General features: G+C 41.1%; 1 protein-coding gene across 1 annotated transcript in view; it reads left to right on the forward strand.

The window, feature by feature from the left end:
• Positions 1-17,861, forward strand: part of LOC126262916 (ataxin-10) — a 94,783-nt gene that overhangs the window by 9,112 nt on the left and 67,810 nt on the right. Inside the window, exon 2 of the mRNA XM_049959830.1 lies at positions 6,212-6,550. Coding sequence (XP_049815787.1) covers positions 6,212-6,550 — 339 coding nt within the window. The remainder of the gene's footprint in view (positions 1-6,211; positions 6,551-17,861) is intronic.

The following is a 17,861-nucleotide window of genomic DNA, read 5'->3' on the forward strand; positions in this document are numbered from 1 at the left end:
CGCACTGCTGATGCCTGAGCTTTAAACTTCCACATTTGTCAAGGCATATATGCCTGTCTTCTTGTGGCATCAGGACTCCCGGCAATGGCCATCATGCCAGGTGGCCTTTGCTGTGGCTGGTTGGTGCTCGTGGGGAGAGTTCCTGATTGGAGTGGGTGGCATCAGGGCGGATGACCCGCAATGAAGTGGATGAAGTCATCTCTTGCTGGTGACCGTACGGTGCCAGCAGTCTCTAAGAAGGGCAAGATCTAGTACAATGCTGCCAGATATGACCCTAAATCGTTTTCCTCCCTCGCTACACTGTGGAAGGAAAGTGAGGCTACAGAAGGAAGACAGCCATATTTGCCTCGTTATTTAGTCTGTAGCAGAATGGATGGGGACTGGTTTCTACCTATGAAGCCTCAATTTTTTGTTGAACATCTTGAGGATAGGGCCTAAGTTTGGGGAAGTGACAGTGCTGTCCAAGATGAGAAGCAGTGCAGTCTTGATTCAGACAGCATCCCCAGCCCAATACCGGACGTTACTTATTTGTGACTGGCTAGGTCACTCCCCATAAAAGCCTCAACATTGTCCAGGGGATTATTTTCCATCCCAACCTCCTCTTGCAGTATGATGACAAGCTCCACACCAATCTAGGACGGCGGGGTGTTCATTTCATCCGGCACATTTACATGGGACCCAAAGACAACAGGGTTGCTACTGGTGCCTTCATCTTGGCCTTTGAGAATAATTCATTGCCTGAAAAGATCAAGGTGATTGTTTACCTCTGTGATGTAAAACCATACGTCTCTATCCCTGTGGTGCTGTAAGTGCTGGAAATTCAGGCACATGTCTTCCCGCTGTGCTTCCAACGCCACATGTCGAGACTGCGAACATCCACTGCATCCAGATACTCCCTGTGTGCCTCCTCCCACTCATATCAACTGCGGAGAGCAGCACTCCCCCTGCTCGCCAGACTGCACAGTACTCCAAAAGGAGCGGAAAATCATGGAGTACAAGACCTTGATCGGGTTGGCTTACCAAGAGGCTAAACGTAAATTTGAGCGATTACACCCCGTTTGGCTGATGTCCACATACGCTGCAGCTAAATTACCATCGCCATCACAAGTACCAGTTATACCACACTCTGTGCTACAATCCGTGGGCCCTTTGGGTCTCCAGAATACGTCCACCCCCTTGGTGGGACGGGGAAAATCTCCTTCTGTTGTTCCCAAAGTACCTACTTTGGGAGCAAGGCCACCCCAAATTCCGGGGACATTTGTCCCCCCCCCAGCCGGCCGGCTCCTCTCGTGCAGAAGGGGAGAAGGGGTCCCTTGGGACCCTCTCTGCCAAGGTCGCCACTAATGCCACAACAGACACTCACCAGTGGCTAAAGGAGCCAAAAGCTGCTGGACAAATAGCTTCAGTCTTCCTCCATGTCTGAAGCTATTTTGGAGAAGGCCTCCCTGCAAGCCCCTAAAGAGAAGCGAGAGGGCAAGCAAACAAAGTCTGCTAAGAAAAAGGACCCTCCAGTAGACCCAACAACACCACTCCCTACCAATTCTGCACCTGCAGATGAGGTGGAGAGATCAGTGTCCCCTGAGGACCTGAATCTCTCATGCCTCATCCACAATAGGAATGGATACAAATACTCAATCGGTGGCAGCAAGTGACCCTGAAGCGTAACCTGTCTCCTTGCATGCTTCATGCCTTCCCAGCATCACGATAATGTCATCCTCCAGTGGAATTGCTGCGGTTTATTCCACCACCTGGCTGAGCTACACCAACTATTGAGCTTTACACCTGCTTTCTACATTGCCCTCTAGGAAACTTGGTTCATTGCAATACAGACCCCTGTCCTTCGCGGCTATAGGGGATATTACAAAAGCCGGAGTGTCAGGCGTAGTTTGTGTCTATGTTCTGAACTCAGTATGCAGTGAACCTGTGCCCCTTCAAATCCGTCTTGAAGCTGTGGCTGTCAGGATAAGGACGACATAGGGAATGGCTGTCTGCAATGTATATCTTCCTCCAGATGGTGCAGTACCCCTGAATGCAGTGGCTGCGCTGATTCATCAACTCCCTAAACCTTTCCACTTTTGGGAGTTTTAATGCCCATAACCCCTCGTGTGGTGGCACTAGGCTTACTGGTGGAGGTAGAGATGTTTAAACTTCTGAGTCTCAACTTGACCTCTGCCTCTTAAATACTGGGATCACCACACGTTTCAGTGTGGCTCATGGTAGTTACTTGGTCATTGATTTATCCCTCTGCAGCCCAGGACTTCTCCCATCTGTCCACTGGAGAGCCCTCAATGACTTTTGCTCACTGCCACACTTTCCCATCTTCGTGTTGCTCCCCCAGTGCCATTTCCCTGGACGTCTTCCAAGATGGGCTTTAAACAAGGCAGACTGGGAAGCTTTCACCTCTGCTGTCACTATTGAATCTCCCCCACATGGTACCATTGATGTGTTAGTTGAGCAGGTCACTAGAACGATAGTTTCTGCAGTGGAAAAAAAGATCCCTTGTTCCTTAGTGTGCCCCCGGCGAAAGTCAGTACCTTCATGGTCGCCAAAACTTGCTGAGACCATTAAAGAGCGTCATTGAGCTCTACAGTGACATAAGTGGCACCCTTCCCTAGAGCACCTAATAGCTTTTAAACGATTCCGTGCCTGTGTTCGCCAGCTTATAAAAGATGGAAACAGGAGTGTTGGGAGAGATACTTCTCGACCATTGGGTGCTGTATGTTACCTTCCAAAGTCTGGATGAAGATCAGACATGTTTGTGGGTACCAGTCCCCGAGAGATGTTACTGGCATTAACGTCAGTGGTGTTTTATCTACCGACGCAAAAGTAATTGCCACTTTGCTGAGCACTGTGCTCGAGCCTCCGCGTCAGAGAATTATCCCCCACCATTTCGCACCCTCAAAGAACAGATGGAAAGGAAAGCCCTCTCGTTCACTGAACATCATAGTGAGCCCTATAATACTCCATTTTACAGAGTGGAAGCTCCTTAGTGTCCTTGCACATTACCCCGACACAGCTCCTGGGCCAGATAGGATCCACAGTCAGATGGTCAAACGCCTCTCATCCGACTACATGTGACATCTCCTCGTCATCTTCAACTGAATCTAGTGCGATGGCATCTTTTCATCGCAATGACGGGAGAGCACAATCATTCCAGTGCTTAAACCTGGCAAAAACCCGCTTGATGTAGATAACTATTGGCCCATCAACCTCACCAACATTCTTTGTAAGCTGTTAGAACATATGGGCGATTGTGTTGGATCCTGGAGTCACGTGGCCTAATGGCTCCATGCCAGGGTTGTTTCCACCATGGTCACTCTACCATTGATAATCTAGTTTCCCTCGAGTCTGCCATCCGAACAGCCTTTCCCGGATGCCAACAACTTGTTGCTATCTTTTTTGATTTTCGAAAAGCTTACGACATGACCTGACAACGTCATATCCTTGTCACATTATATGAGTGGGGTCTCCAGCGCCCGCTCCCGATTTTCATCCAAAATTTCCTATCACTCTGTACTTCTCGTATCCAAGTAGGTACCTCCCATAGTTCCCCTAATATCTAGGAGAATGGGGTCCCGCAGGGCTCTGTATTGAGTGTCTCCTCTATTTTTAGTGGCCATTAACGTTCAAGCAGCAGCTGTCAGGCCGTCAGTCTCACCTTCTCTGTATACAGATGACTTCTGCATTTTGTTCTGTTCCTTCAGTACTGGTGTTGCCGAGCGGCACCTCCTCCAGATTGCTGCTTTCGTAAAATGGAACAATAGCACTCTGGCCCAAGGTGCCGGAGGTGCAGTCAGCAGTCACATGTGCATGAAGTGTGCTTGCTTGTGCGAATGAAAGTAAGTAAGTGTGTGTGTGTGTGTGTGTGTGTGTTTTTTCTGGAGAAGGTTTTGGCCAAAAACTAAACATGTAACAGTCTTTTCATTGTGCTTGTCTGCAACTCAACCTGGCATCTTTGCAGTGAGTAGCAGTCTATCCTTCTCATAATATTGTTGAGCCAACAAGTTAATTGGAAACCCAGCATTCTTTTCATATGTTTATACAGAATTACTCAATGACAAATTGGATTTCAGTTTGTAGAGTGTACATTGTGGCTTTTTTCATTTAATCAAAACATTTACCAGTACCACTTTCTGTTTTGACCCATGATGTCATCAAAATGGGAAACTTAAATTGCTCCTAATTCAGTATAAGTAAAATCTGTACCCTAACAAGAATTGTAGTTCTTTTTAAGACATCACATTCCTTGACTTCACAAACTCACAACCAAACTGTCAGCTTTCAACAAGTTAGAGACTTTGAGCTATGCCCCAGATCAGTCTGTCACAGTAACATTCACACGTTTACACTGTATGTCGTAAGTCAAAGCTGACTTCAGATATTGGCAGGTTCTGTTGATTAGTCATCTGATAAGTGTTTGTTTAGAAAATCAAAGATTTATTCTTCATTCCTTGTAAACATCATTGTGTATAGTTTTTGGCTATTTAGTTTATATAAATAGCTCAAATTAATATTTACAAGTTATTTGACCACTTAACTATTTTCTGAGGTGATGTTGCAGTTCAAAATGCGTGCAAACTCACTTCAGCTCACCCATATGTGTTTTCTACTGTTTTCATCAAGTTTCAGAATTTCCTTTCTTATAAGTATTTACTCTGCTGCTTCCAGAGATGTTATTCAGATTGAGGAATGTGGTACAGTAGTCAGAGGCACTACTCATGTTTTGGAGGAGCAGGGTTCAAAACCCTATTCAATCATCTTGATTTAGCTTTTCCTGTTTCCTCAAATTACTCAAGATTACTGCCAGAATTGTTCCGAAAAAGTCAAGGTTCCTTTGTGTCCCATCCTTTTATAATCTGAATACATGCTGCATCTCACATGACTGTATCGTGTATGGGAAATCAAAACCCTAAGCTTTGTTCTTTCCATCGCATATCTCATATCAGTTTGTTGCCTGTTATAAACTATAAACTCTTGTCATCAACTTGCTCTGTCTTCCGCTACAATAGGTGTGGGCAACCTCTGTGACCTGCCGGCTTAATTCACATACCTATGTAAGCTGATGGGCTACCTCAACATGTGACGCGACATCGAGACTCCTAGCACATGAAGTCAAAACTATAGTGCCCGTGATGTTAATCTTTATAGGGTAATGCACAAATATGAATAGCACCTTTTCCCAACACACCACATAAACAAAATGTACCTCAGTACATGCATTTTTGAGAGTATGTTCATTTAACTTTCACCACACCTTTAGATGTTCATATTTGTTAGCACATTGTGAACATTGTTTCTTTACTTATGATGTTTTATAACAACTGTCTTATAAACATTTATTGTAGTGTCGTTAGTATTCATGACAAATGTAACAATCTTAAGATTAGACGCCAAGCATCTTAAAATGTCATTGTAAAAAATAAATACCTGTAAAAGCAATTGGTTGCAATTAATTCATTATAAATTACCTTTAGTTTCAATAGTTGCAGTGTTCTAATAAGACTGCTACCGATAAGAAATATTTAGTAATCTTAATACGAGAAAGAATAGAAAAACGAATTATGGCAATGAGACAGGCAGCTCTGGTCAACAAGCTATTAGGAGTAACTTTGTGATTTATGGCCGCAGGCAGTTTGTTCAAGTGTTTAAAATTTGGTGTGTTAATATCCACAGACACTATTTTTTTTAAATATTGGATGAAAAACACTTTTGGTGACTGGTCATGGAAATACCCGAAAATACATCCTAGAAGGAGTACAGTGTGAGTGCCTTATTGTATCTTCCTTGAATTTCCTCCACAGGCCAGATTGAAACCAATGGCGGTCCAGATTGAGCCTGCATGGCACCAGTTGCCCACCTGTGTGCCACAACATTCATAAAAGTAATTGCTACTGCCTTCTAATGTATTCCAATCACACCTTAGCACATTATTCAAATTTTCATCTCATGTCTTAACTCAAATACTTGACACAACTTCTCAGTTTCAACACCGGTTTGCCAGAAACTCTACCACCACACCATCACACAAGGGGTGGTGTCAAAAAATAGTACAAAATCGTGTGTGTGTGTGTGTGTGTGTGTGTGTGTTTGGGGGGGGGGGGGAGACACTGGTTCTTAATTATGTTATGAGCACATGCATATTGAAATTAAAATTTACTAATTGTTTACAGAATACCTATTATATTTTTGTATCATCTTTCTTTCTTTTCAGGAGTAATGTTCCACCACTCATATTAGATGCACTTATGGATGTTGTTCACATTGGTGTGGATTTAATAAAATGTGAAAAAGATGGTACAGCTAAAGTTTTGACAGAAAGCTTTAGGACATTGAGAAATGCATGTGCAGGTCAGGTTAATACTCAGAATAAGCTTGGCAGCAATAAAACATTGCTTGAAGATACAGTGAAAATTCTGGAATTTGCATATGCATCAGCAGATGAACAGTGGATTACATGTTTGCAGATTGGAATTCAGTTTTTGGGGAATCTGATTGTGAAAAATGAAGAAAACCAATTGCGTATTTGGAAGAAATTCTCGGTGCTTCTACTGTAAGTACAAGCACGAGTACTGATTACATTTTCACAGTAAGGAATCATTAATTGTAATAATAATCTTGTTATGTACAAACTTGGAAAATCACATTGAACTTTTATTTAGATTGGTGGGAAGTTGTCAGGTTTCCAGCTGGGTGTCAGTGTTTGTCATCTTCTGGCGAAGATGATGAGTATGACACTCTTTGAAACATTGCGTATTTTTAATGCTGCCACCTCGCTGGAAACCAGAGAGCTTTCACCAACAGTATACGCTGGGAGAGCTTACATTCATACTGTATTTAGATTTCAGGCAGTTCTACATTTTCAGGTATTTTGTGAAAGACATTGAGATTTTGTTTTGAAATATATACTCCATCTCTTGTTTTCAGTTTTTATTGTAGATACTTCAAAATGGATAATAAAAGTGAAGCAGGCATCAATGGATCTGTTGGAGGTGGTATGTATTAGCCTGCCTTCATCTTGGGGAACAGGCATATCTACACAGTTGCAAGGGAGACATATTTCATGTAACAAAATACAAAAGCCTGCAACTATCTTTCTGACCAACAACAGAAGAAATCTTCTCAGTACAAGGCTTTAGCAGACTAAAATAAAATTATGATGATTGCAGAATGAAACTCTTGGAAGTGTCGATCTTTCCATTCCATCTAAGACCTGCAGAAATACCACATGTCTACAAGCTATTGTGCTGCATTTTCTCCTAGTTTTCACCATTATGATTGCACTCATTCATCTCTTAATGTCACTTTTTATGACAGGAATGAATTCTTTAATTTTTAGTGAAGGAATGCATTGCACTTAGGTAATCCCTCCAGCAGGGTCTGATAAAGAATACTGGATCATAAGTGTCTGGCCTATTGGATTCAATCCTTTCAACAGAGAAAAATCACACGCTGTGATATAATTGTGCTTGTATAATTATGTCCTTAACAATTGAGACGGACAAGTTGGAACATGCTCCCATCCTTGTTTAACTCTGCCCATGCACTTCATTGAAAACATCAAGTGCCTCTTGTTAAGTCTGTCATAGCATGTGCAAATTGTGATGTTTCTCAGAGTTTGAGGCTGATGTAAGCCTTAGAAAACTTCCAGCTGGATCTGTCTTGATTACTAAAGAGAATGTTGATGCAGTACTGAAGCATGGAGGACTGCTGGTGCATGCCATATGAGACTAGCAAATTACCCCATATTGTAAGATAACATGAACATGAGAAATTTGTTTTATTTGGGTCCATAGCATCTAACACTGGAGCAGATAGCATATCATGTATAATGATGTTGTTGTTGTGTAATTTTTTTTTTGTCGTTATAAACACCTTCATGTAAACGAAATTGTTGAAGACTCTATGACTAGACTTTATTACCATGATGTCCCATCAATGTGTACAAGTTCATGTTTTAATGAGGGTATGCCTATACTGCTGTTGAAAAAATCCTGATTAGGAACAGAGTGGTTGGTGTTATTGGGGTTAATGCATCCACAGCATTTCATATCCCAGGTTAGTCCTCTGAGCAGTTAAAAATTGTTTGTATTGCAGAAAGCACAAACAGCTTTGGCAAAACCTAAGATTCTGAATATGTTCTGGTAAATACTTCTAGTCCTGAACCTGTGTTAGCTATATAGGTAGAATATTTTGTGTTTCAGGACACTCTGGAATAATTAGTTCCCCAGCAAAAACACACCCATTGTGATGGATTTACAATTGAGGAGTAACAATATCAACAGTATAAATAGACGATTTAATAGTCCCCCCCCCCCCCCCCCCTTGAGTAACAGTTTTGTGAATGAGTGGAACTGGTAGATGATTTCCCTGGGAGACAGTAAATAGTGTGCACATCACTGAGTTCACCCCATGTTTGTTGGCTCCATTATGGCAAATATGATGCCCAAGCTGGTGTCTGGTTGGCATCACCAGTTCTCTCTCTTTTTTGCAAGTTCTGTAAAATGCTTCAGTGACCACTGTTTGGCACATTGGTGAAGCAGTGCATAATCCAGAGAGAAAATGTGGCTTAACCACCAGGTGTGTGAGGATGGCTGAAATTGCAATTTCAAGATGTGCTTCTTGCCAGTGGAATGGCTTGCTGTTGATGCAAGTCATAACGATATAACAATTACCCTCTGGGACACATAAGACATCCACACTGATGAGCCTAAACATTATAAGCACTCCACACCACAAGAGTGAAGAATGCTGCCTAGTGATATTGGGGTGAGGTGCTAAGGAAAGTTTTAAAGCAGAGGAATGATGACTGGGGAATCACTCTGGTGGTGATACAGGACAAATGAGGAAATCCACTGGCATATGCAACTTTGATAAAGGGCAACAATATTATGAGAAGGAAAGTTGCCACTCACCACATAGCGGAGAACACACACACACACACACACACACACACAAATGTGCGCACAAATGCAACTCTAACACACAACTGGCCTGAGACTGCAGTTGTGTGTGTGAGTTACGTTTGTGTGTGCATGTATGGCTGTCTATTGTTGATGAAGGCCTTAATGGCCAAAAGCTAAAATTGTTAGTCTTTTTGTTGTGCGTAACTGTGACTCAGCATCTCCACTATATGGTGAGTAGCAAGTTTCCTTCTCATAATATTGTTACAATCCATCCTGGATTTTCCATTGTTTGATAAAGGGCAGACTGATATGCCACAGCACGGGGGAGTGAACATCTCTGAACTGACAAATGTGGTTGGTTGCTTGTATGCTACTGTTGTTAGCATGTATGCAAAATGGATGAAGTATGGTGATGCCACAGTAGGCGTCAAGCTGCAGGATGTTCACATCTAGTCACAGAATGTGGAGACTGAAGGCTTACTCGCTCTATAAACCAGGATGGGCAGCGATCTGTTGCAGATCTGATGAAGAGTACAGACTGAGTGTAAGCAAAAGTATTTTGGAGCAGTAAATTCGCAACATCATCAACTGTGATTGCGGAGGGCATTCAATCATCAAAATTGGACAGTGGTTCAATAGAAATGTGTTCCCTGCCGTACTATCAAGCTTCTTATTACACCAGGTCAGCGATCTTGTCTGGATCTGTAATTTTCAGATGAGTGGCTGATCAAAATGTTCACTATGCAAGAAATGCAGGCCAATTGATGCAATGTTGTGTTATGGATGACATTCACCTGAACTTCCATGAGTCATGTGGTAGCAGTCGAAGGCATCATGACAACTGTGGACTATGTGCTTACTGCAGATCATCTGCATCCCTTCATGCTTTATGTCCTTACTGATGATGACAGGCAGTGAACTCACATTGATGTCTTGGCCACCAAATTTGCCTGATGTAAACTTGATGGTGTGAGGATTCAGCAGGATAAAATTATGTCTTGTGGTCCTGCAGAACACTATTTTTCAAAACGCGGATGTACATATGTTATTGAAGCCTATTTCAATGAGTAGCCAAGGACTTGAGTATAGCAAACAGATTTATTGCAGTGTTTAAGTACGCAGACCTTTTCAACTTCAAGTATCTCAAACAACTGACTTTCTCTCCTCTCCAATTAACATGCCCTTTTTCTATGATTTTGTTAACATTTTTCCAAGGATGGCCTCTGCTTGAAGTAAACTATGATGTGACGTATGGCGATAGTCTCTGTGCTACACCTGTGCTAACGTCAGAGCATCTGGTGCTGTCTTCACAACACTGCAAAAAGCCCAATTATTACGTCAAACAAAAATTATAAAATGCAAGCAAGAACTTAATCTAGTACATATTACATAAATAAATGACAATATTATGGAAAGGATAGATTGCTATTCACCAATAGCAGAGGTGTTGAGTCACAGATAAGGGCAACATAAAAAATGCCAAACAAGTAAGCTTTTGAACACACACACACACACACACACACACACACACACACACACACACACACACACACACACACACACGACCTTGGTTTGGAATGCTGACAGACTGCGAGCAGCTGCACGTGTTAGGACAAGCAATCTGGGTGGTGGGGGTAAGGAGGAGGTTGTGGTGGGGATGGTGGGGAGAGGAAGGATAGCAGGGTAGGGGTGGGGGACAGTAAAGTGCTACTTGTGGGAGCGTACAGGGACAAGGCGGAGAGAGGATAGGACAGCTAGGTGCAGTCTGGAGGTTAGATGGAGGGCTAGCAAGGGGGGGGGGGGGCGAGCAGAAAAGGAGAGAAGTAAAGGTTGTGGGTGTGTTGGTGGGGTAGAGGGCTGAGTGCTGGAGTGGGAACAGGGAAGGGGTAGGTGCCCTCTGTCTAACCTCACAATTGCACCTAGCTGCTCTGCCCTCTGTCCACTTTGTCCCTGTTCACCCCCACAAGTAGCACTTTACTGTCCACCACCCCTACCCTGCTATCCTCCCCCTCCCTGCCCCAATCTCCTCCTTACCCTTGCCATCCAGATTGCTTCTCCCATCATGTGCAACTGCTTAGAATCTGGCTGGCAGCCAGACACAGTGCTCATCTGTGTGTGTGTGTGTGATCTAATTCAAAAGGCCTTTTTGGCCAAAAGCTTACTTGTTTGACAGTATTGTTGTTGTGCCTATCTGCGATTCAATACCTTTGCTATATGATGAGTAGCAGTCTCTCCTTTCCATAATATTGTTGTTACTCCATCCAGGAGTTTCCATTGTTTGCTTTTACAAAAATAAATCACCAATTAACAAAATCATAATTCTATTAATGGCAATTAATATTACTTCAGAGTTTCAATATTGAATATTTGCACATTCATTTTCAATGCTGAGATTACAGAAATTCTATACCACAGAATATATTCATGGGAATCTTCCCAGACTAAAACTTCCAAATTTCTGTACTCTCACAATGTAATACATTTTGAATGCCATCAGGCACCAGCTCCACTCTTGCAAACCACCAGTTTGTAATTTGTGGGAATTGCGTAACCTGTGTGTAAATGTCTGATGCCACATACCTGTGGAAACCTATCAAAGACGTATCAAATCCACAGCATACAGAATGGCTACTGTATTGTGTAGACCAACACCACGATTAAGCAGATGGTCATGATACGAGGGCATCTCCTAATTTTTTATGTGAACTCTATTAAAAAATAAACAAATGGTATTAGCATTCTACATACTTATTCTTCGTGTCTACGTATTTGCAACCGTCTGCCGCTAGAGGGCACCGAATTGTAGGGTGTAACATAGTGGTGTGTAATGTAACTGTCGATGCATGAGAAATACCATGCTGTAATTGAGTTTGGAATTCGAAGAGTTTATCTACATATAGAGCACCCTCTCCTTCAGCATGACAATGCTGGATCACACTAAAGTGTTGCGAGATAAACAATAATCTGATGCCTTGTGCTCACTGTCATCAATCATTCCCCATACAATTCTGACTTGATTCCATTCGCTTTTCATGTGTTTCCAAACCTTAAAGAACACATTTAAGGTCTTCACTTTGACAGTGATGCTGTGCAAGGAGAGTCGGGGTTATGGCTCTTGCAAAAAAGTCAAACATTCTACAGAAATGGTATGAACAAGCTGTTTTTCACCAGGGTGAGCATGTTGAGATAAGAATATACAGGAATGAAGAATAAAGATGTAGAATGTAAATAACATTTATTTTGTTTAAAAAACTTTAAGAGTTTTCACATAAAAAATTCGGAGGCATTACTTTTCAAGATACCCTCATATTTTGGGTCACCAGTGTAAATTGTATAGGCCTGTCTTAGAATGAAGGGCTTGCTTGGGTGGACTGGCTGTAGCTATCTTGCAACAGATGTGGTTCAGAAATCTTCCAGAAATTTACTCTCAACAGTTCAGGTATTATGTTGAAAATTACCAAAAATGATAATTCATAAGGCTAGGCCTCCTGATCACAGCTCACCCAAAGCAAAAGCCACATATTGTAACAGGGAATGTTCATCTTACTAAAATGCATTTGTCATTGAAGAGAGAAATACATTTACAGTTGCTGAAGTGTACATAACAGAGCAGTTGAGGCAGTGACTTTGCAACAAGCTACTACTTCATGGATGGCAAACTATATTGGGGAATAGCCCGATTGAGAGAAACTGAAAGTTTCAGCACTGCGAACTCTCGTTTTTGGTAATTTTCAACATAATACCTGAACTGTTGAGAGTAAATTTCTGGAAGATTTCTGAACCACTTTTAAAAATGTTGGTGCTGTACCAAGGGACTGTAGCCTCCAATAAAGTAATGTCTTTAATGGGGTTGTGCTGATGTAATCATCTCTGTGAAGAGAACATTCCAAATAGGGCACATTTCCTTCCTTTTCCTTCCCTGCAAAACTAATAACTAAATTTCTACTACCATAAACTGCTTATAGAGAGGGGTAATTGGTTCCTCTGTTCAATATAATGAAGGAGTATGTGATTACCCTTTATCCATGAGAGTGTTGAATATGTCATTGTCTGAGACTTGAGTGATAGTCCCAGGGAATGATTGATTCCAGTACAGCATGTTATGGCAACTAGAATTCTTCTTTAGTGTGTCTGTCTTATGATAAGTTACAACTGGAGGCCCTCCATTGTGTCCTGTTCCGAGCATCTTCCTCTCAGTCCATCGGTATTTCCCTCTATTATTCTTTGTGGTGGACAATTCCAGTCGGGTTTTTTTCCTCTTTCTGATCACTTCCACTAATCTTCTCACTCCCTCTATTTTCTTCATTACTATTTCGTTCTTAAATCCATCAGTCCACTTCTCCTTAAGCATTCTTCTCCAAAGCCACATTTCAAATTTTTCTAAATGTCTTTCTTCATCTTCACCTTCCCAGCTACTCTTCAGTTCACACTGAAGTTCCTGGCAGAGGGTTCGTCAAACTACCTTCAGACTGTTTCTGTATTGATTCACTCCTGAACAGCACGCTGGAAAGAAGAACCCTTAAATCTTTCCATGTGAACTCTTGATTTGTTGGTTTATTACACTGATCATTTCTCCCTTTCTAGGTGTATAACAACAAAATAGTTTCACATTAAGAGGAGAAAGTTGGTGATGGTAATTTAGTGAAAAGATCTCTCCGCAGCAAAAAACATTTATATATTATTATCAAACCTTTATATTACTGACACCCCAACTTCGATATCGTATTCATGACACTCTCCCCTGTTTGTCAATCCTGTCTGATCAGGATTCCATGCCATGCAGCAATACTACAGAAGAGGATGGAGAAGCATAGTGTAGGCAGTCTCTTTTGTAGATTTGTTGTATCTTCCAAGTGTTCCCCCATAACATTTTCTATGTAATTGTTCCAGTTTGTTGTTTGTAATTTTAATCACTAGGCATGCTATTGACTGCCTTTAGATTTGTGTGATTTATGGTGTAAATGAAATTTAAGGATTCCTTTTAGTACTCCTGTGGATCACCTTACACTTCTTATTACTTAGTCAATTTCTATCTTTTGCATCATACAGTTACTTTGCCTAAATCATTTTGCTGTTAATTTTGATCTTCAAATGATTTTACTAGACAGTAAATGATAGCATCTTCTGCAAATGATTAAAGAGAGCTGCTCATATTGTCTCCTAGATTGTTTATACAGATTAAAGAACAGCAGAGGGCCTGTAACACTTTCTTGAGGAATGCTAGGTACCACTTCTGTTTTACTTAATGACTTTCTGTCAGTTACTACAACCTGTGAACTATCACAGGTCATGAATCCAGTTGCATGACTGAGACAGTTTCATTGGTACACATTTTTATTAGAAGCTGCTTGTGTGGAATTCTGTGGAAAGTCTTCTGGAAATGTAGAAATGTGGAATCAGTTTGAGATCTGTTAATAGCATTCATTACTTAATATGAATAAAGAGCTAGTTGTGTTTAACAAGAATGTTATTTTCTGAAACCGTGTGATGTATCAATAGATTGTTTTCTTTGATTTAATTCATAATTTTCAAAAATAATATATGTAACTTCTTGACAGATTCAAACAATGTGCAGCATGAGGACTTGAACCTGGGCCTTTGCTTTTCGCGGTAAAGTTCTCTACCGACTGAGCTACCCAAGCATGACTTAAGATCCATCCCCACAGTTTTACTTCTGCCAGTATCTTAACAGTGCACACACTACTGCAGAGTGAAAATTCATTGTGAAAAGTATATGTTCGTAAAATCCTACTGGAAATCAGTATCAGCGATATAGGTCTGTAATTCAGTGGATTACTCCTATTTCCTTTCTGGAGTATGGATGTGATGTGACCAGTACAACATTCCAGTCTTTAGCTATGCCTTTTTCATCAAGCGAGCTGTTGTAAAAGATTTCCAAGTATGGAGCTATTATATCAGCATACTCTAAAAGGAACTTAATCAGTGTACAATGTGGACCATAGACTTGCCTTCATTAAGTGATTTAACACTAGAAGTACTGGATGTTTCCGTATCCCTAGAAGTACCACATGGGACATTTTTGATTTACAGTAAGAAACCTCTGTTTTACTGGTATTTGAGTGATGTTCTGGGTGTCACCATGCTAATAATACATGCAGGAAGACTAAAGTGTAACCAAAGAATAATTTGATCTCTAAAATGAACAGCACACAGTCAAAAATAAAATTTCTGAAATAAAAATTCGTTTTTTTACAGAAGAAATTCCTCGCTCTTTCATCAAACATCATTAAAATAAATAATTAAAACAATGATACATGGTTTTCCTTTATAAAATGATTGAAACAGATTGAAAAACACGCTGTTTTTATGACTACTAATAGTATTTTTACTTTTACAGACAAATAAGACAAGTACAGAGTTTTTGTAAAAGATTCTGAAGTGCAGCATGTGATTAAAATGCTCTGCATGCTTACTGCAGTCAAGGATCAAAAACATAAGAACAAACCATTTCACTCTAGAATTATAAATATTTGGAAATACTTAGGAACATAGTAGTGGACAGAATAGTCTGAGCTGGGATGGGCTCACCATTCAGGCACTCAATAAGAGTTTTGGCTGGACAGCTTTTCCACATATACTTGTGATGTTTTGTTCTCCATTTGTTCTTCGCAGGGATCATTGATTTGACATTGCTTTCTAGTTCTTGATGGGCAGTGCCAGTACCGACTGCCTACAAGGGCAGACAGGCTCCCTTCTGCAGTTTGTAGGGGAGTGCAAGCTCATTTGCTACTCGGAGGATAAAGTCTCATCTTGAAATCTTCTTGGAGGCAAATAACTTAAAAACTGTGTGAGCATTGATTATGGCAAGGTAAAGAGTATTGTAAAAGACATGCACAGGCCATCAGCGTGTGCCAGTGCTTGAATACTGTACAGTCTTAGTCATTTGGTAAACTATATTGACTCCACCCTTAGTTTCATTATAAAACTTCACAGTTCTAAAAGTTTCTCCCCAGTAATCTCGTAGACCTGGCTTCCAGGATGCATGTTACTCAGAGTAAGAGCCCTTTTTTTCTTTTTCCCTTGCTAAACTGAGACGATTGTCACCCAACTTGTAAAAGTGTGTTGCATACAACGTGTTGTCTTACTTTGCACTGTAGAAGGGACCTCTTTGAGTGATCTCCGGAGAGTGTCAACTAAACTTGTTCCTTTCTGCTCCAGCTCATCTGCCAGTTTCATGGAGGTGAAGAAGTTGTCAATTATGATGTTACAACCACATTTGGGGAATGGCTGTGTTACTTCATAACGACACAGTGACCAAGATAATGCTTGGATCACTAGTTTCATGTTTTCCACAGGAAGGGAATCCTTCAGGAAGCAGTGCTTATAAGCATCACACAGAAGCCAGTATTTTATCCCATACTATCAGGTTTACTCGGCATGTACTATACAAATGGCTGGCTTGTAGCAGACAGTGCAATTGTCAGTATAAGTAGATTCCATATTTCTGAAGCAAGGCAAAATTTATCAGTTGACTTGTGTTGTCTCATTGATGACATAGAATCAAACCTAAAGTGATTGCATATTTCTGCAAATCCATTCCTTGACATGGTGCTTTGAAAGAAGGGTGGCACCATGTATTGCTTCCTAAGTCTTCGTATGAAGTGCCCTGAGCACCATGTGCTCGACAAGTGTAGAGTGATCCAGTGAAAGCATCTAGTTCCTTCAAGCCTAGGAACCATTCATTATTACCAAGTGTGCTCTGAGCCTTTTCTTCAGTGTACTTTTGTATTAGTTTCAGGATCGGGTCATTGACAAATAACAGCAACACAAAGAGTGGAGAGTCACCTACAGCGTGTCATCTGGCATATCCCATTGGCCTTTGTCTCTCCCACAATACATTATGGGTGCTGCATGTACTGAAAGCAGTGCTGATATAAAGCATAGTCTGACCTCTATACTCCAACATTTCTTGAATAATGTCAAGCATGCTCAGAACAGTTTAGAGTCTGAAAACCTGTATTATTGACATCAGGCTGCATTAAAATGCATATGGGTCAAAAGTGGCCCACATGGTACTCCAAGTATAACAGGTAAATTTTTCATACTTCTAGGTGTGCTTGGGGGATGAAATCTTGATGATGATGATGATGATGATGATGATGATGCTTAGTTTTGTGGTGCGCTCAACTGCGCGGTCATCAGCACCTGTACAATGCAATCTAGCCACTGTCATGGATGATGATCGATGATGATGATGAAAATCTTGGTGAGTTGTACAATCCCATACATGATTAAAAGTCGTAGCAGTGTTTGTCCCTGTGATAACTATGGAAGGGGATATGGCCATTGACAGACCCTTTTGGGTCAAAAGTGACCCACGTGGTGCTCCTAGTGTTAAGTTACTGCACTACACTGAGGATATCGATCAAGTTTCTCATATTTGTTGTTGTATTTGATTCGAGTTCTGGAAGATTTACTTCACCTTCTTTGGTGAAGGAATTTTAGAGAGCCATGTTTAGTAACTCCACTCTAGTGGCACTGTGATCGATAACATTACAATTGCTATTGTGCAGTGAAGGTGGAAATTAGGTCCTGTCACGGGCATGCTTTACATAACACCAGAATATGTTTGGATCTTTTGCCACTTTGCAAGGCAGAGTTTCATCGTGGAAGCTACTAAAAGCATCTTGCATTGAAGTCCGCACTAAATTTCAAGCTTCCTGTAAAATATCGCCAGTCTTAGAGGCTTTGCATTCTTTTAAATTGGGCATGCTTTTTTTGTTGCTTCTGCAACAGTGTTCTGACCTGTTTTGTGTACCATTGAGCATCAGCTCCATCTCTTATTAATTTATTTGGTATAAATGTCTCAGGTGCTATTTCTTTGAATTTATGCCAAATCTGGTCTGTGCTCACATTATTAGTTTGGAAGGTATGGAGACACACTCTTCGGAATACATCATGTGAATTTTTATCTGTATTTTAAAGTAGATCTGTGCT

The sequence above is a fragment of the Schistocerca nitens genome, chromosome 6 (assembly GCF_023898315.1).
Source record: "Schistocerca nitens isolate TAMUIC-IGC-003100 chromosome 6, iqSchNite1.1, whole genome shotgun sequence".
Classification (NCBI taxonomy): Eukaryota; Metazoa; Arthropoda; class Insecta; order Orthoptera; family Acrididae; genus Schistocerca; species Schistocerca nitens.